At 46.7% G+C, this 19,313-nt stretch overlaps 1 protein-coding gene across 1 annotated transcript in view; it reads left to right on the plus strand.

The window, feature by feature from the left end:
- The window catches only part of SLC4A4 (solute carrier family 4 member 4), a 205,418-nt gene extending 186,620 nt beyond the window's left edge, over nucleotides 1–18,798 (plus strand). The window contains exons 20-26 of the mRNA XM_009288809.2: nucleotides 407–479; nucleotides 4,470–4,538; nucleotides 6,227–6,400; nucleotides 8,929–9,090; nucleotides 13,164–13,260; nucleotides 15,229–15,308; nucleotides 16,590–18,798. Of these exons, the coding sequence (XP_009287084.1) occupies nucleotides 407–479; nucleotides 4,470–4,538; nucleotides 6,227–6,400; nucleotides 8,929–9,090; nucleotides 13,164–13,260; nucleotides 15,229–15,272 (619 nt within the window). The 3' untranslated portion in view covers nucleotides 15,273–15,308; nucleotides 16,590–18,798. The remainder of the gene's footprint in view (nucleotides 1–406; nucleotides 480–4,469; nucleotides 4,539–6,226; nucleotides 6,401–8,928; nucleotides 9,091–13,163; nucleotides 13,261–15,228; nucleotides 15,309–16,589) is intronic.
- Nucleotides 18,799–19,313: the final 515 nt, after the last annotated feature.

The raw sequence follows: 19,313 nt of genomic DNA on the forward strand, positions 1-19,313 counted from the left end.
TGATGAGGACTCAAAATATCTAATCTAAGAGTGGAGAGCTAATGATTTATTACCTATTTGCATGCTGTAAATACGGCCGTGCAGAGAATTTGGATTGCTAGTTAATGGTTTGTAACGTTTAACATGTAAACACACTCCTCCTTACTCAGTAGCAGTATTCTGTTGATCCACAAACAGCGGAGCTAAGGCAGCATCCAAAAACTCATCTGGTGTTTGAAAAAAGAGGTGTATGAGGCTGGGCAGGATCAAGATACCTGCCTGATGCTGTTGTAATCGCCAATCTGCTTTGAAAATGTGGCTGCAAAAACGAGTTGTCAGGCTTTATGTTGGGTTTGAGTACTCTGAGAGGGAATAAATCCAGAGTGAAAGCTGAAGCCATCCCGCTCACCCGGTGATTTTGTTTCAGGGAGCAGAGAGTCACTGGATTCATCGTTTTCATTCTGACAGGTGTGTCTGTCTTTATGGCTCCCATCCTCAAGGTAAGGACATCACCTTTTCTGCTTCCTCCTGCTCCCACAGCCGAAGTTGGGCCAGAGCAACTGTCAGGCTATTTTTGTGCTGCTAAAAAAGCTCATCATTGAAGTGTGGAAAAGGAGATCAGTGAGAATTACTGATGCAGTTTTACAGTTTTCTGGAAGCTTAAATACAAACCTTTTGGAAGGAAAAAATAACTTTGTTGTAGTGTGCTAGATAGTAATAGTGACAAAGTTCAGGGCTGGTGGTCTTGGGGGCTGTGATATTTTTCATTTTAAGATTTTTCTTCCATGTTTGCTTAAAGTTTCCTTTTATTTTGCACTCTTATACTTCTGCTGTGCCTGTGTTTTATGGAAAATGTATTGCGGATAAAGCTTGAGAGCCTACAGGTGGCATGATGGAAGGATGGCTGGCATTGCAGTAGAGTTGCTGTGTGGAAGACACAGGTTAACCGATGGATATGTAGTTTTAAAAGTACATTTGCATTTATTTGAGTGTGCGCCCATCTTAACACATACGCCTGAAGAAAATCTTCATTTGGTGCTTAACTCATAGGCTGTGCGCATGGCCCACTGCGAGGAGGGGTTTTTGGTGAGAGAGAATACGCAGAACTGGTGGCAATGAGCAGAGCCTACAGCTGATGGTATTAGTCCATGGCTACAGTTTTGGCCAAAAATCTTCGGGACCGTTGCGACTGCCGTAGCGGAGCTGTACGCTGCCTGGTGCAGCTGCCAAGGCGCACACCTCAGCAGTGCGAGGCTCCTGCAGCTTGCCTGGCTTTTTTTTTTTTTAAAAAAAGCCAGCACGACAATCAAATTTTCACTCTTTCAGGCTGGATCCTCCTAAAATAGCACATCCCTTATCGCTCAGAAGCGATGCCCGGCTCAGCAGTATGGAAAACGTGTTTCTGGAGGAAGCAGTGCAATTAAATGTGATTTCTTAATCGCCTGAATTTTTTTTTGTGTGAGTTTAGCCAAGGCTCTGGACAGATGTGCTGCTGATGTACCATTTAATCTAGGTAGGTAGCTGTTTTCCAAGGCCTGAAGTTTGTTGGCACGTAGCCACAGAGAAACGCATCCTTAGTGGATCGTCAGGTTGTAGAACGAAACTGGAAAACCTGCTTATCCATGTCTTGTGGAGGATACTGGCTGTGCCACAGGAGACGTCAGCTGCAGAAGTCCATCTCCGTGGATGCGTAGACCGATGGTACGAGCAGAAGATGTCAAAACAGTAACATACGTACTGAAACAGCGGCACCATGCATCGCAACTCTGTGACGGAGCAGACGGGTGTCTGGAGAAGCGTTTCTGGAGGATGCAAATGAGTTTTTGGTCGTGAGGAGGTTGGAAGCCGCAGGGGCTGTGAGGCACAGTTAGATGTGAGCCTGAAGGGGAGGAGGCAGGCAGAGAGCAATGGTGCTGCCTGTGTATATGGTGGAGAAAGTGGCTTTACAAAGTCAGTGTGTTCCTATTCTTGATTTCTAAGGTTGTTTTTACAACCAGCAAATTTTTGTGTCTTGGTAACACTTTCCTCCTCTGCACAAACAGGCATTTCCATGCCCTTAATTTAATGCCTGATTGTTAGTTTATGTAATAACTCTGTTTGTTAGTTTATGTGACCTTTCCCTGCAAGATCTCTCTTCCTCTATTCCACTGGGGTCTATTATTTCCCCTGTTATTGCTTCATTCATTAATTATTTGTCTGTGCTTCCCCTAAGAACATGTATGGGGAAGATCCTCACGGGAGGGCGCCTGAGGATAAATCGGCACACTCCTCGCCCACGTGCCAGTGAGAAGTACCTGGCAGCGTTTCAGGACCTTTAAACTCCAGTGGCAGGGTCTCTGGCTCGAGAGAACTGCTCTGCTAAATGCATTGCAGAACATTTAAGTCTTCCCATGCCAGCGGCAAACTGAACGCTAACGATCCCAAATTCAATAAAACAGGCAATCCACAGAATAATCTCATCTTTGTTTTTTGTGGGTTTTGTGGTGTTTGTGCTGGTTTTGAGCGTCACTGATGTTTCTGCTCAGTTATGGCAGATCTCCACAGAAACATCCTCGGCCCTGCTAGGAGAATGACAGGCGCTTTCCTATAAATACATTTTTAATTCTGTTGGCTAGCAGCAGGTTTGCTCAGAGTGCCTCAGCCAGCAACCCCATAGTTAGTGAATACTTTGCCAAAAGAAAGTCTTCCAAAATGAAAGCGCCGCTTGCTACTCTGCAGGATAATGTACTGAAGTTTCACCTAGGGATGATTTACAGGATTAATTATCGCAGAATGGTGAAATAATATTTGGACATTTTTCTTTGTTTTTTGAAAACCAGAAAGAGATAGAAGGGGAGGAAAAGAGAGCAATGGAAATGAACTAGAAAGCTAAACTCTGAAAGCCTCCTACCCAACTTGCCAGAGGAGATATTATCTTGTCTCGTCTAATCCCTCAGACCCAGTGAGGGCTTTGAATCCCTTGGACACCCACAGCTATGGGGTGGGGAACCACACGCTGGCTCCCCGTCCCTCCCCACGACGGCGCACGGTGACGGCAGAACCCAGACTGCGGAAAAAACATTTGGCTTTTAATGTGAAATAGCAACGCAGCTCGCTCAAGGAAGCAAATAAATCCAATAGAAGGATGAACTAGCAATCAAGAAGCTCGCAGAAGGTGATAGGGAATGAGAGTCAGGGGAGGGAAGGGAAAAATTTAGGCAGGGAAGCTTTGGTCTCGGATGGCACGTGGCCCGGTGACTTTGGTGCTCCTGTGCCCCAAGTGAAATGCATGCATTCGGGATCAAGGCCTCCGGGGATACGTGCATGGCACTATGTTTCTGACCCAGTAAACGATGAATAATGTGGTGAGGAATACGATAAAACACTGAATAACTGCCGTGTTATTTGCCTCTTTAATGAGTTACATGCACAGGTCGGAAGACAAACGTTCCTACAGCAGCAGTGCTGGCCGCAGGTTGCGTGGGAGCCGTGGCTGTGCTGCGGCTGCCGTTCAGTGGCCACTCGTCACTGCACGAAGGCTTTCCTCCGGCGACGGCGGCAGAGCTCTTTCTGTCCCTCTTGGCTTCAAATAAGTCACACAAAGGCCGTTATTCAGCTCCTGCGTGTGGTTTGTGCCCATTCACGTCACGCCACGCTGGCTGCGCACAGTTTTGTTGTGGGGCCGAGGAGCGCTTCCCCCTCCCGGCAGCCGCGCGGTGGCTTTTGCCGTTGAGGAAAGCTTTGTGCTTCAGGTCAGAGGGACAGATACCCATTCTGGGGAGCACGTATGTTGTTACCATGCGCCTTCCTCGCTTCCGAAGGAAGATGTCCCCCATGGCAGGACCAGTGATGGAGGAATGGGCGGCGCTTAGCACTTGGGGGAGCAGGAATTGATGTTTGAAAGGACAGATCGTGGCAGTGAACAAAGGTAACTCTCAGTCCTGTATTTGTGAATAGTTATGGACTGATGTGAGCGAAAGATGGAGCGGTCAGGGATTTGGCTGGCATGACTGTCATCGCTGAGGTGGGACTCAAGAACCTTTCTGGACGGATTTGCACAGCTTACTGATCTGGACATACCACAGGATCGTGCTGCCTTTTCTTCTTCTTTAACTGCTGCTTCTAGTCTCACCAGAAACCAAGAGGTGAAAAGCGGTTTGAAGTTTACTGGAACATGTTTACCCCGCCTCTCCTTTAATTTGCTGACTGACTGGCACTGGCTGGCTTCGTTCCCTTTGGTTCTTGAAGAGACGTCCAAGTCCCAGTGAAGTGGGAGAGCCCAGGGCTCGTTCGGCCCCTGCCCTGCTCCTCAGCCCTCCAGTGATTGCACAAATGTTCTTGCGGCTCTCAAAACACAGCAGAAGGATTGCTCGCTTTATTATTCCGCATTGTCCACTCGTAGGTGCAATTCGAGTTGATCACAGGCTAGGAATTATGTCCCCCCACGTGTTACCGGTGTGTTGTGTATGGGGAGGTTGTTCACCCAGTTTCTCCTGCTCTTTCCCCCGCAGTTCATTCCCATGCCTGTGCTCTACGGCGTCTTCCTCTACATGGGCGTCGCTTCCCTCAATGGCGTGCAGGTGAGTCCCTCCAACGGCCAGGAGCAGACTCCCTGCGGGGCCTTCTCCAGAAGATGGCAATCATTAACCAGTGCGGGGTTTCTTTCACAACCCTCCGGCCTTTCCCTTCTCCCTCACCGCCTCCTCCTCCTCCCCAAGAAACCCGGGGAGGGTAGCAGCTGTTTACAAACATTGCCGCAGGCTGGCTGTCCTGAGATTGAGACCAAAGGGGAGCGATCTGCTCGGCGGGAGAGCAGCCAAGTCTGGGGCCTGTAAGCGATGGGGGGGGGGGGGGGGGACCTGGGGTCCATCTTCCCCCCCACCCCCCGAGCTCAGCAATGCTGAGGGCAGCGTACGCTTGCAGAGGCCCCAGGCTCGCTCCCGGGATGGTTCGGGTCCTCTGCCAAGGGCGTCTGTTGCAGGCTGAAGGAAAACAAGGGAAGATGATTTATGGCGGGGGGGGGATTCTGCAATGTTTTAAGAGCGGGGAGCGGGAACATTGCTGTTCGCTGGGGAGGGGAAGCCAAGCCCCTTTCTTTGTCATTGAGGAAATGCTACGTAAGGAGCCTTTCTCACAGCGCAGCCTCTGTAATTGGCCCTAGGAAGCTGGAAGCGGTTTTGTTGCTTCCTGGCATCCTAGTAATTGTGGCCTTTCTTTTTAGCGCTTGGTTGTGCTCTAACGGGAAAATACTGCCTGTTCTGTGAGCACCATGAGAATTTCCTTGGGTATTCTTTAAAACGGCCCCGGCTTTCATTCACTGGTGTGAGATCAATCTGGTCTCGGCAGCGGGCAGCAAGCCCGCGTTCAGGCAGGGGACAACGAGGGGATTGTGATGTTCGCCCTGGGGTTGGTTCTCCTGGAGGGGATCTCCCCTGCTTCCCGGCCCAGGTGGTCAGGGGACTGGGCAGCTTGTTTTCCCCTGATCAAGGGTGTCTTTCAGTCGATGAGAAATCCCGATTTTGGTTTAACTCCAAGTCCAATCCCGTCCAGCACGGGTCAAGGGACGCTGCCGGAAAAGCTGCCCGTCTTCCTCACTCTTCGGTGAGGTGCCTTTCTATTCTCTGGTAACGTGATGTCTGCCCTCACCTCTGTTGACCTCTGCTCCCAATTTATTTGGGGAAAAAAAAGCATTGTTTTTAAATGCTGAATCTCTTTCCTTGGCAGGAGCGGGGCAGGGGAGGGTGGCAGAAGCGACCCAGAGTGTGATGCTGACCGTAGTTGGGGCATTCATCTTGTTTTCTCTGTTTTGTGGGTAATGAAGTGCTCCCTTCAAGAGAAAATTCTGTGTCCACAGCCGCAGCATATCAGGCCCATTCTTTTGAAGCCAGTGGAGCAATTTCCACTGACGCCTTCGTTCCTTGGTTTACACGCTGATCACCAGAGCACATGGAGTCCTGCTCCTTAAAATGAAGGCACCTCAAGGCCTTGCTTTGAGAGATGCTTCGCTCCTGTGTCTCTGTTAAGTTGCAAAATATAGAGTAGACCCAGGACCTTCACTTGAGACAGCTGAGCTAACATGTTTAGCCCACCCTGGGTCAAGCGTAACTCAGTCAGGATAGAGGAGCTGTGCTGGGCTTTCGACTGGGTTTCTTTTATGGAAGGGAAGCAAGTTGATTCAAGGTCACACTTCAGAGTGGAATAATGCTTTTGTATCTCTCTTTTGTGTATCCTGGGTTTCATTTAAATGTCCGTTTCTTTTCCTTTCCAGTTCATGGATCGTCTGAAGCTGCTCTTGATGCCTCTAAAACACCAGCCTGACTTTATCTACCTGCGCCATGTCCCGCTGCGCAGGGTCCATCTGTTCACCTTCCTGCAGGTGGTGTGCCTGGCCCTTCTCTGGATCCTCAAGTCGACCGTGGCTGCTATCATATTCCCTGTCATGGTAGGTGACTTTCTCCTTCGCATTTTGCAGCCTGCGCCTTCCACGCACGGTCATACCCTCCCATAAACAGGCAAATCCACCCTCTCCCTGTCAAATCCCTAGCTCGAGGCTCTGCCTCCATTCATAGCACTGATGTAAGACTGCACGGGGTCAGTGTTGCTGTGGCTGCCTTTACATAAATCCTCTGGAGGAAAACGAGCCTGGAAAGTTAATTTTTTTCCAGAAAGGTGTAGTTAGTTTTGACCGTTCCTGGCTGCCAAGGTTAGATTTGCCGTGTTTTCTCCTTGAGCTGCATGAACGAATGAGAGGTGCATAGTTTTCCTTTTTCAGTCCACACTAATTGCTGTACAGAAAATGTCTCCCTTGCTTTTAAATAGCACAAATTGACAAAACCGAGAATGAGGCTCACTGCTAAGAGCTGTGCCAAATGGAGGGAAAGGGTTAGCTAAATCAAGAGCAAAAGAAAGAATGTCTTTTTCCTTGAACTTGAGTAAAAAGACAATAATGTTGATTCGCGTGTTTCACATTGGAGGATGATATGTAAGTTTGTAGGATGCATGTCCTCTTTCTAATAATGCATCTCAGAATCATGTTAAAACTTATTTTGGATGTTGAGAGATAAAATGTTCATCACGCAGAAGAACTGTTTCTTAAACATACACTGTGCAGTCAGTCTGATATAGTATTTCTACATCAAGGAACGGGAATAGTGAAACAGCTTTCTGTGCATTTAGATTATTATAACCGTAACACAATTAGGCACTTATGCCAAATAAAAAACAAACAAGTGTTAACGGACACTTGTTTATACGCACACTTTGCCTCAGGCATCGAAACGTGTGACCATGGATCCTAAGTGAGGGAGCACGGAGTAGGTCCTTCTCCACCTCCGTGCCTGACCTGTAGCTCAGCTGGAACAGTTGGGAAGAAGGTGGCCGTAGGGCCAAATGGATCAAGCGTGGATCCAGTGGGACCATAGCTGCACGCACAGAGATTCTGCCAAGTCTGGTCTCTGGCTTGGAGATGGGTCAGACTGCCGCAAAGTCAAAGCTTTATGAAACTCCCTTAAGAAATCCGGGCCCAAAGTCACCTAGTTTTAGGTTTACAGACAAGTAAAATTTCAGTTGTGGGTGCAGTTATGAACTGCAGTGCTTATTTAAGGGAGAGAAGGAGTGAAAGCAGAAAACAGAACAAGGACAAGCGTTTGTTCTCTGATGCTGGTGAAATGAGAAGAGAAAAGATGATGCAAGTAAAAAAAAATCCTCCAAATGTCCTTGCTGGGACACATGCTCATATATAAAGGCGTTAAAAATCAGCAGTTCCCACTGACGCGCCGTTCCATTGCGTTTTCATGGCTGTGTTGTACTGCTGTTGAAAGCTGAATCTAAGATCTGGGCACTCTTTCTCTTTCCCTGTGATAGAGAGAATCTGAGTGAACCCCAAGTCTGCTGAAGTTTGTTATAATGGTGCAAACTCGGTGAAGGTACAGTCGCAGCTTAGATGTAGCTGGGTCTGATGACAAAACCTCAATTATTTGCACTCATGAACAAAAAGACTATAAACTTCCAATTCATGAAGATCCGGCCAATAGCCAAACCTCTGTTTATTTGAAGGAAAAGCACTTTTAATACAGAAGTAATTCATAATGGGATAATCGTGGGTGTCTACATGGCATCTTTCCACCCCCTGAGTAATTTCCCACTTCTGTGATGGCGTCTTAAGTTACGCAAGTCAAAGCTTGAGATCCTTCCCTAGGAATTGTTTGTGCCGTTGATCGTCATCGCTCAGAACAACCTCTTCATCGTAAAGGCAATCTTCAGTTGTCGGGAATGGGTTATATCTTTTAGTAGCCAAGTCGAGCTTTCAGTCTGTCGGTGTCCCCTTCGATAAAGCGTACATGTGATCTCGGTAGGCATCTGGTGGTGGTGTTAAACCCAGCGTCGATATAAACGCCTATTTCAGACATGTCCCTTCTTTTTTTCCCAGTGCCTTTGAGTGCAGTCTTGCACAGAAAAAGCTTTTCCTCCAGTTTCATGCAGCCACAATCCTAGTAAACTTTATTCTGCAAACTCTGAGGGCACAATTTGGCCCTTGTCTAATTTCTAGAGAGTTCTTAACATCTGGGGAAGTGGTGAGAAAAAAGTAAAGACAATTACCCAGGCTGCCCCTGTGAACCTGCATATGTAGGCTGAATCCAAAAATAAATGAAAATACTCATTTTTTGTCTCTCTATTATTTTGCCTGATGCCTGTCAGTTGGGTGTTAAAGACGACCTTTGTCTCTGCAGGACTATTAAGTGATTACATACTTTTTCCTGCACGTTGCTCCTGTTTATTCTGACATGAAGCAGTCACGGTTCAGACTTTCAAGTTGGTAGAGATATCCCAGGTGTTCACCTTGTTCTCTGTATGTTCATTTACAACCAGAATTAAAGTGTGTGGGATTAAGAAGCAGCACCAAGAGGAATGCGCGGAGTGTTCCCGATTAAAGGTAAAATGTGACTGAGAAGTCCCTCTCTGCCTTTTCAGATCCTGGCACTTGTAGCAGTCAGAAAAGCCATGGACTACCTCTTCTCCCAGCATGACTTGAGCTTTCTTGACGACGTCATTCCAGAAAAGGACAAGAAAAAGAAGGAGGACGAGAAGAAGAAGAAGAAGAAGAAGGGCAGTATGGACAGTGACAATGATGATGTAAGGAGCTTTCTGCTCTTGTCAAATTACTCATTTCTAGCTAGCTAATCCCGGGGGACGGTCCGTGCCCCTCCCCAGCTCTGGGGCTGGAGCTTTCCCAGCCTCTTTCGAAGCTGACCAGCTCAGTCTTTTGCTGCTGCAGCAGATCGGCCCCAAACAAAACTTCTTTTCTACATTGCCTTCCCTTTTCCAGACGTCACCAGACTGTGGTAGGTGGTACTGGCATTGCCAAGAATGACATCACACTTCCCACAAGAGCACTAGATACCTGCTGAAATGTCATGCCCTTTACTAGAATGCCTTTCATCACCCGGCCTTCTTCATTTTTCCCTCCTCCGCCTTTCTTCCCCGTCATTGTCTTTTACATTTTAGGAGGAGAATGGGTTTCGCCAGCAGCTCTGTTACTTCTGAATATATTCTGGTTTTCTTTTTTGATTTTTTTTTTTAATTACCTTTTTTAAAAGCACAAAAAGATGTGACTTGTCATATCGCAGGAAAGACTGCTTTCTGGTGATAATACTCATGACCTAAGTATTTTCAAGGCATACATGCCCTTCTGCAGTATACTCTTTGGTCCTACCTCAGGTCGCAGCATGCCCTAAACGTAGCTGCTTATGTCATTACTAAGCGCGGTGACCTGACTAGACCAGATCCACGTGCCTTAGACTGTTCTATTTTTTACTGTATATATAAGAAGAAGAAGTGTAGTCCTCGTGCCTTTAAACGTTCTCCTACCCAGGTCCAGCATGAACTCAAATCCTATAAATGTATACTGAAGTGCTAAACACACTGGTTAGATAGCACTTTGTGTAGCAAGTGTGAACTGCCTTTGGAGGGCTGGCTGCCTCGGTCAGCATTACCTTTTTGCAATGTGAACAGGGAGCTGGGCTTTAACAATTTTAGGCTATGTGGAGAGTACTAAGCACAGTGTCGCTTGTTCTGCTCATGTAACCGTCCAGGGTTCATGAAGAATGGCTTTTCCTGTGATGTAGGCAGGGGTAAGATCCCCTGAAGCTGGAAATAAATCCCCTTTTAACACGGCAGGAGGGACAAATGAGAAGGGATGGCACTCTGGGAGGAGGCAGGCAGCAGGAAAAGTCAGCTGGCCCTTTCTCGAGCACTCCTGCCCAGGTCACTGCCCTGCAGGCCCCAAGTTTTGAACTGCAGCCTGGTGTGGTATGGCAGAGCGGCAGCGGCACCAGTTGTTGGTCCGCTTGCTCCCTGGCCTCCTGAGTTGATATGAAGTGGGTAAGGACGACCTCCCCAAGAAGCAGCTGCTGGGTCAGTGTGTCTGCCCGGAGAGCTGCTTGCAGCAAAGCCTGAAGGTGGCACCACGGCCACCAAACTGGAGGGTCACGGGTGCTGTGGGGTGGTTGTGCCTCACTATGTGTTTGGAGGGTTTCTGCCGGGTATCGTCTGCATCCTTTCCGCACTGAGCAGATGTACCAAACCAGCCCTCCTTGTGGGTTAGATAATATATCAAGGGGAAAAAGGCAGCTCCAGGAGTTCCCCCAGACTATCCCTATGCCTGATCTCCCAAGGTTGGGAGGACAGAAAAGGCAACCTCAGTCCTGGTGGAGGACAAGCTAGAACCCGAGTCCTTTGTGTGAGAGCTATATAACAGCTCTGCAGATCTGTGTTAGAGGCAACAAAGTCAGGCTATTCCGATGAGAAGGTATGCCAAGGCCTTTCTATAAAGAACATACGCTGTCCAAAGTAGGGCACATACACTGCAAGAGACGAAACTGGGAATTTCTTAGGTGAGGGTGCAGCATTGTAGGAGGTAGCCTGGATCCACGCCTTGTTAAACCAAGCTGAATCCCAGCTGGGAAGATGGGCTCTCATTTCAGACAGCAAGCTCCCCTTTCCCGTCATTCCTCCAGTTCCTGGGAGGCCGAGGGCGAGGGTTTCCTTCAGCAGATAACGTTGTGCAAACCAAAATGAGAGAAAACGCCCTACTGTACATAGTGAATAGTCAGCAAAGGTTTGACTCCATCCCCTCCTCTTGACTGATTTGAATCCAGCAGCGCCATACCCTGAGCCGAGGCTCCCGTATCTCCGGTATGTTTTAAGCTATCTCCTCTCTTCTCAGGCTTTTCATGAATTTCAGGTACAGTAATTGATCTAATGGGTAAGAGAATTTATGCAAAATGTTGCTTCTTAACTCTTCTTGGGTTTTTTTCAGCACTTGCTTTTACCAGCTTCCTGAACGTAAAGCACTTGGCATTATTGGTTTGATAACTTTCACCCTTTCCCATCCAGAAATATGCCCCACAAAGTTAGTCCTGTGGGATCTGGGGGGCAATACACTGATCAGAGTTCAGCAAAGAGAAGTGCTGGGCATTGCTAGTGCAAGTGCTGTTAGACGAATGACTACGGCAAAGCCTGGCATTAGTGGAGACCGCTCTCAGCACTAGTTAGGACTCACCTAAAGTTCTCGCTGGGGGTTTGCTAACAATCAGGGCAGCGAAAAAGGAGCTGCAAAGAAAGGTTTTCAGTAACCTCACCATTTTTCCCTCCAGCTTGTCTTTACAAAGTATAAATTAGCGCAACTAATTGCTGCATTTGCCTAATGAAAACTCAAGCGCCTTGGTTTTGTCTCCGATTTTGTGTCAAAAAAATGCATGATCCAAGAAAGGCCAGACGATTTTTTAAAAAAAAACGTGGGCTAGTATATCTAGTTTCAGAGTCAATGAAATGCCCTTCGGGGCATTTTTGCCAACTGCAGATACTTTCTCTGTCTCTCTGTTCATTTTAGATGGTGAAGTTTAAAGCAGACCCTGAGCGTCAGCGCTGCCGTTCCACAGACCTCTTAAATTTATTTATTAGCACTGAAATGGTGATACGTTGGAGCGGTTACCCAGCTCTTACGCGCTGCTTACAGCATGGCCCCAAACGGATGGGGATTTTGGGATGGCTTTATTGCCTCAGTGCTTTTCTGCGGAATCATCTTTATTTGAGCTATACTTATCCCTCAGCCTCGTAAAAATACTCCTGAAGAAACATTTTGCTATTGGAGTATGAAATACTGCACTGGAAGTCAGTTATGTTAAAAAATAATTTAAAAAAATAATAATAATACAGGGAGAGCGATTCTCTGGCCTCTGTAATGTTTTCCTGCCCTGACTTGAAGGTCTCCCTCCCTCCACCCCAGCGTTGTGCTCGGTGCTGTCTCTAGTTCTCTCCAGGAACAAAGTTGTGTTAGCGTTTCTGGCAAATATCACCTTACTTCCTTTGCCAAGTTATGCAATATCAGCCTTTCCTTGGTTATGAGAAGTTACTTTTATTTTAAAAAAGCAAAATAATTCAAAGTACCTTCTACTGAGCATAAGCAGGTGGATTATTGAAGCCAGTGGGGTATAAATCATGCTGTACCCAAACTGCGGGGGACCCCGCGTACGGCTTTTCTCTGCACCCGTGCCTCTTGACGGGTTTGCTGCTTCTCCTGTCTGGCTGGGAGTACTGAATTCTTACAAGGGCCCTGGTTTTGATGAACTATTTTACTGTAAATAGAGGTGTAACTGAGACTGGGTTTGACTCCACTTAAATAAAAGGGGGAGTTGACACAGTCCAGCTGAAGGCACCTCTGCCATATCGTGTCAGACCCTCGTCCTCGTAGAGCAATTGGGAAGAAAAAAGGGGTTTTACAGAAATCACAGCAGGATAAAACGATTTGATGCGCTTTCGCAGAAGCCAATGCCCTGCTATTTCTGCCTACGAATGCATTTTGCATCTGTATTTCCTGCAGCCACCTCCAGGCTGAATTGGATGGTGTCTTATAAGCTGGTGGCAAAGGAGCTGGTGAGGTGGGGAAAGGGAAGATGACGATTACACAAGATGATTCTTTCAATCTGTTTTACTTTCACAGTGTGAAGGAAGAGGGAAAGTGGGGTGCAGTGGGGAACCAGTGGAAACCAGCAGGCAACTAAGCTGGACGATGCTTTTTTATTTTTTCTTCTTTTCTTTTCCTCATTCCTACAGAAACTATATGAAGGATAATTTTAATTTGTGGGAGACGATAAGAGAGTGAGCAGTGATAATATTCTAAGACCTTTTGCACGTTTCTTTCACAGTCTGACTGCCCCTACTCAGAAAAAGTCCCAAGTATTAAAATACCAATGGACATCATGGAGCAGGAACCTTTCCTAAGTGATAGCAAACCTGCCGACAGTGAGTAGAACTAACCTCTTGCATGCCTGCTTGACTCTGACTTGCAGTACAAAAATATATATATATTGAGTGATTTTTAAAAAAAAAAAAAAAACCAACCTTTCCTATTACTTGAGAAGTACTTTTTCTTGTTCTTTTTTTCTCTTTTTTAATTTCCAGGCCTCTGATTTATGACAGATTTTGGTTTTGTGAGCTTTTTTCTTTGCTGGTTACAAAATTGATGTTGTTCCTTCTGGTGCCTCCAGCTTAAGCGCTTTTATCCAGCTACTAACAGGTCTCTTGGCCGCTCACTCTCTCCTCCTCTCTTCTGACCTTTCCCTTTTTGTGTTAACTCTGCTGCTGGTTTGATTTTTTTTTTCCTCTGAGCCTATTGTTCTGGATTTGCAGCATGTCTAAACTGCATCGCTGTCCCGTTACTGTTTGTTTCCTTAGGTGCCAAGCAGTTGTAAAAATCAGCGCTTAAAAGAGTAATTAAGCGTGTCATTGATCCGCATTGCGCGTTAAACTGACAAGGCAGTGATCAGTTGACCATTAACTATTTCCCTTCGTAGGTGATTTGCTTTTGTGCTATCCTGTTTCTTTTTAATTTCTTACATTAATATCCATAATTGATTATGATGATCTTCATTTTCAGTCATTCTCACTTTTCATATTATGGTCTTTTAAGTGGGGAGTCGGGAATAACAGCTGACCTTAGCTTTTTGGCCTTTGCGCTGGCTTTTTTAAAATACTATGAGCAATGGGTGCCACCTGGAGATCGATCTGCTGTTTTTTCATGAGGCGGGAGGGGAGAAATACAAATGATAGTAATAAATTAGTGCTGCTGCAGGGCTGGTGATTTCTGGGAGTAGGACCTAAACCCACAGATCTTTAGATCCTTAAACTATCGTTTGAGTTTACGAGCTGGTACCGAAGTCCCTTGCCTTTCGGTGGCATTTAGATACCTTAGGCAATCCTAAACGTTGCTCTGTGGTTTTTAGCTACAGGAGCACTTAGAGATGGGCATTATAAAACAAAGCCAAAGAGAAAGAGACGTTTCCCTGACTATTTAGGTATTCTCAGTGTTTTGCTGGTCAGGAAAAGAAAAAGAGGGGAATCGGCCCCGGACAACCAAACAGATCCTCCTCATTTTTCTGTGAAAATGCCCTGATGTGCTAAAACCAAATTGCATCCTAAGTGTTGTTACCCAGGATTTTATGATCAGATGCGCTGTTTTCAACCTCCTTAAGGCTGACATAGTTAGGGAAAAGTTAATTCTGCCACAAACCTGCTTGTTGGAATGCCCTTTGAGACAACACAGGGTAAATCAGCCATGAGCCGAGCAGCAGCTGGTTTGCATATTTGTACATTTTTATAATCCAGTGATTGATTTGCTGTTTTTTATTTAGAAACAATTAAAAAAAAAAAAACAACAAACCAAAAAACCAGGCCCTTGGACTAGAAAAAGTATCTGGAATCCAGCAACGCTGTGGTATTGTCCTTGAATATAACTGCTCTGTGATTCAAAGTGTATTTCTAGTAATACTACCAGCATTAGCTTTCCCTCAGCAATAGCAAGAATAGGATTATTATTAACAGAGAGTACACTTCCCCAGGCTGGGTCAGGGAAGGAAAGCCGTTAGAGGCAACAAGCCACCTATTTTCTCACAAGGAGTTTGGGTGCGACAGTGAGGAGCACAGGGTAACTAAAGAGGTGTAGATAAAAGGTAAGTGTCAAGACCTAAAGGTGGTGAAAGTCTTGGGAAATGAGTCTTTTGGTCGTGTTGGCAGTCCAAAGGTTTTTGTCTTGGAGGAGAGAGAGAGACATTCAGTATTTTTATTTACAAGCTGTGAAATTCATCTGGCAGGCAGGCAGCAGTAAAAAAGCATTGCCAAATAGACGAGCGTATACTGGAGAAACTGAGGCTGGGCTTGAGAAGCCATCAGCGCTGCAGGCAGTGACAAACGACTTTCTTCCCTTTCCGACAGGAGAAAAATCACCAACATTCCTTGAACGCCATACGTCGTGCTGATACAATTCCTTTCCTTCGGTCATACACCATGCCAAGGTAAGCACCCAAAAAATGCACTTCGTAATGATTCCTCAAAAGCTACCTCTCACTGTACTGAAAGCCAATGAGGCAAAGTTTCTGTCCCCCTATAGGAAACTCCTAAAAAGCACTTTGAGAAAATTCCCTACATAGGATCGCGGCATGCCAACTTGGTTACCAACACGGCCTTACAGTGCTTGGGACGGGGAGCCTGAGGGCTCCACCGGCCTCGGTTAGAGCCCAGCTGCAGTACCGATGGCTGGTCTGGGGTCTAAACCAGAAGAAAGATGCGGAGCAACTGGGAGGAGTCTAGAAAACATGTCTACAGGGGAAAAATTAAATTAATTGGGATTGTTTAGCCTTTAAAAAAAAAAAAGTGAGAGAAAACTGCCGTTATGCTTTCTTTCAGCACCTTTAAAAAAAAAAAAAAGAGTGAGAGAAAACTGCCGTTATGCTTTCTTTCAGTCACCTAACAGGATGTTGCAAAGAGGAAGTAATCCATTTTGCCATGTCTGTGGTGGAAAACAGAGTAAATAAGAACCTTAAATTGCAGCAAGGGCGAGTTAAGTAACAATTTCTCAGAGCTCAGCCACGGCTCAGCCCCTTGGGGCCACCTTGGACCTCCCAGCGCCAGGAGTCGGATCTAGACCAAGGCAGCAATAGTCCTCTGAAATGTCAAAGAAGTGTCTACACTTCCAGGTGTTAGAGAGTGTGAGACACTAATCTCAGTGGCTATAACCCGATTATTTCAAAGGCAGTTTGAGAGTGTGGCCACAGCTTGGTGTGGAGCACAAGTGCTGGATACTTGGGGCTCCTCAGTCGGTGAAATCGGTGCTTTTACCTCCCGACGTGACCAGCGTTTAGACCAACTCATTAAAATTATCTTACGTGATGTACGGGCCTTATCTGAAGACCAGCTGTATATTACCGCTGCCTGCCAAGGTTATTTCCTTGCTATCTATATGCGGCCAGGTTCAGAAAGCTGTATTGTATGAGCTAATGCAAGGAACCGATACTGGGAGTCGAGCGTTTGTTCCATTTCTAGATGCGACGCTGTCTGTTGGGTGTCCCAGTAAGTCCCAGGAGCTGCAGTTTCCCCAGTTTACGCCAGTTGCCCCTCTGTTTTGTTTGTAGAATGCTGGTTTGCTCTTGCAACTTGTAGATAATTATTTTTTTTCGGGATGTGGTCCCTGGGAAGCTGTGCTAGCAGAAGTCCCGAGCACGGCAGACGACGTTAAGAATGGCTGAGAAGCCTGGAGGTAGTCCCCGCGCTTACCTTGTCTTTCTTTTTCTTCGCAGCCCTCCACAAACTCCAGTAAAAGTTGTGCCTCAAATTAGAATAGAACTTGAGCCTGAAGACAATGGTTATTTCTGGAGGAGCAAGGGAACAGAAACTACTTTGTAATTTGTCTGTCTGTTAAATCTTCTGTGGAATTTATTTTGTCACTAGCCAAATATTAAAATGCTCTCTGCTCCCCACCTGCATAGGTAAATGAGACATCCCGCGCTGCCCCTCCACCCCTGCCCCTGCAGAACTCCTCTGATCCCTCCTCACCCGATTTTCCCACGCTGACCAAGACTCGTTTTGCCTTCTCTGTCGCTTCGACACGCACGCATCTCTCTCGTTTGCAAGCAGAGGGCAGAAGTATTAAGGATATCCTATCACACCTGTGGGAGATGTCAGAGGAGCTGGCATTACTTTAGTTGTGAATCAGTGTTTGTCTGTCTGTCTGTCATCTGGCAGAACAAAGCTGACCTCCAGGCTAATTCGATGTCTTGCTCACACTGCTCGAAGATGCTGGAAAGTGCTGCTAATACTAACTCGCTCTTAAAGCCTGCACTTGTAGTTAACACAGGAAGGAAAAGGAAAAGGTACTTCACTCCCAGCGCAGACAAACCATTGCCATCGTTGTAGCATGTGTTTTGAAATGTCCCTTTCCTATGCAATTTTTTTTAAAGAAACACTTTAATGGACTTAATCCGTCAGGTACATTGAAGAGTGTTATTTTCCTAGATTATTTTGTTTAAATTATGGGGGCCTAACCTACGACTTTTTTTTTGTCAATTTTTTTAACCTTTTTTTAATTACTGTAAAGAAAAATGAATTTTTCCTGCAGCAGGAAACATATAGTTATGAGTAGTTCTACCTCTTATTTCTAGATGCCAGGCTTTCTGTAAAAAATGTATTGTACCGTATATAATGTGATTTTTACAAAAAAAGAAAACAAAAACAAACCCACAGCACCACACCACAATCTCCAGGACATGGCATAGGGCTGGATCAGTTTGATTAACACCTTCTACTCTGAAGCATCTGTTCTACTTAGGGTTACGTTAATTTTTTTTTTGTTTTTTAAATAAGTAATCTAACTTTACTGTGAAGGAGACGGGATGTAACTTAAATCTCTTGTGATCTAGGAAGAGTCTTAAATGTAACGGTGGTAAGCGAAATACTGACCGGCTACCGACGTCGGTGGACAGATGCTGATTGTATTCATGTTGTTGATTTCCTACGCGGTATTGTTCAAATTATTTCTTTTGAAACATGGGTGTGTGCGCGTGTGCGTACGTGTATACATGAGAAGACCCCGGGTGCACTTCAGGCACGATGACGGCGCAGTGGAGGAGGAAGGCAGCTGAAGATGGCCTACTGGGACGGTCATCCCGACGCTGGTATTCGCCAGGCTCACAAACATCTGCATCCTCTAGCATCCCACATCTGTTTACCATCATCTACAGAATTTACCCTAAATCTTGACTGCTCGGCCCTAGACCCGTCCATCGGTACGCGGTGACGCGTCAATACCAAGCAGGCTAGGTGTGGGCAGGCCCAGGCTTTTGGTTTGAAACCAAGCAAGCAAATACCACCTTGGGAGAGATGATTTTCTCTCTGTAGCACCTCTGCGCGTGTACTTGTGTGTGCATGTAAACGTGCATTTGGGAAATGGGGTTCCACCAAGACATTTCTTTGCTGAAACGCGAGGACTACATGTAACACAGCAAGAGCTTCATCAAAAGAAAAAAAAAAAGGAAGGAAAAAAAGCCCAGCTGTAAGGGCTAATTCCCCAATGGAGAAAAATCCCGCCGCAGGGGACGGGCACGTCGCTGTCGCTTTTGTCCTTGCGAAACCAAAGTCCGCGTTGGTTAAGTAAACAGAATTTCATGATGGTGCTGAGACCTTATATGCCAAATTTTAGCATCTACTCGCTCGTAGTAGCCATATCGGCAACAGGAGGTGCAGAATAGGGCTATTCTTTTCTTTCCCTACAGCGCTTTGGTTAAAGGGCGAGTTGATAGGGACCGTGATAGTTTGAGCTTGATCTGCTGCAAACGGTCATTGCTGCAGAAAGACGATGGAGCTGCAGCGGCGCCTGCACAGCACACGGGTGTGCAGACGCGGCCGTACATTCCCCCCACTCATTCTCGAGGGGTCTCAGTTTCGGTTTCTGTGAAATGTGTGTTGACTCTCGGATTGGCATCCCGGGAACCCAGCCCAAACCCGCTTCGGAAAGGCTGGGGAGATGTTGGAAATGGCCGGAAAAGGAGCGGCTCCGTGATCCCTCTTCCGCCGCCCCGCTAGCTGGAGGGCAGAGCAGATACATCGGAAACGGCCGGAAAAGGAGCGGCTCCGTGATCCCTTCCGCCGCCGGGCCCCGCTAGCTGGAGGGCAGATAACCTGGGAAGTGCAACGCCGGCTCCAACCAAGGGTTTCCATCCCTTGGTGAGCGCAAGTCCCTGGCTCCCAAAGGGGAAACGGACTCGAGCGTCGCCTACGAAGTACACGGGAGCTGGTTGTGTTTTGCCCCGGACCTTTGATCTGTAGGAATCCCAATAACTGACGGAGGAAAGATCAAACCAGCCGAACAGAGAGAAGCGGCTTTCCCGCTGCCGGTAGGTCCCGCGGGCAGGGCGCTGCACCCACACACACCCCCCCCTCCCGCGCGCAGCTTCCCGTCCGCTGGCACCTGGTGATGCGTCTCCACAAAAACGAGGTCTTCCACTTCCGAATCGTGTTAAATGTAC

The sequence above is a fragment of the Aptenodytes forsteri genome, unplaced genomic scaffold (genome assembly GCF_000699145.1).
Source record: "Aptenodytes forsteri isolate BGI_AS27 unplaced genomic scaffold, ASM69914v1 Scaffold221, whole genome shotgun sequence".
In the NCBI taxonomy this organism is placed as follows: domain Eukaryota; kingdom Metazoa; phylum Chordata; class Aves; order Sphenisciformes; family Spheniscidae; genus Aptenodytes; species Aptenodytes forsteri.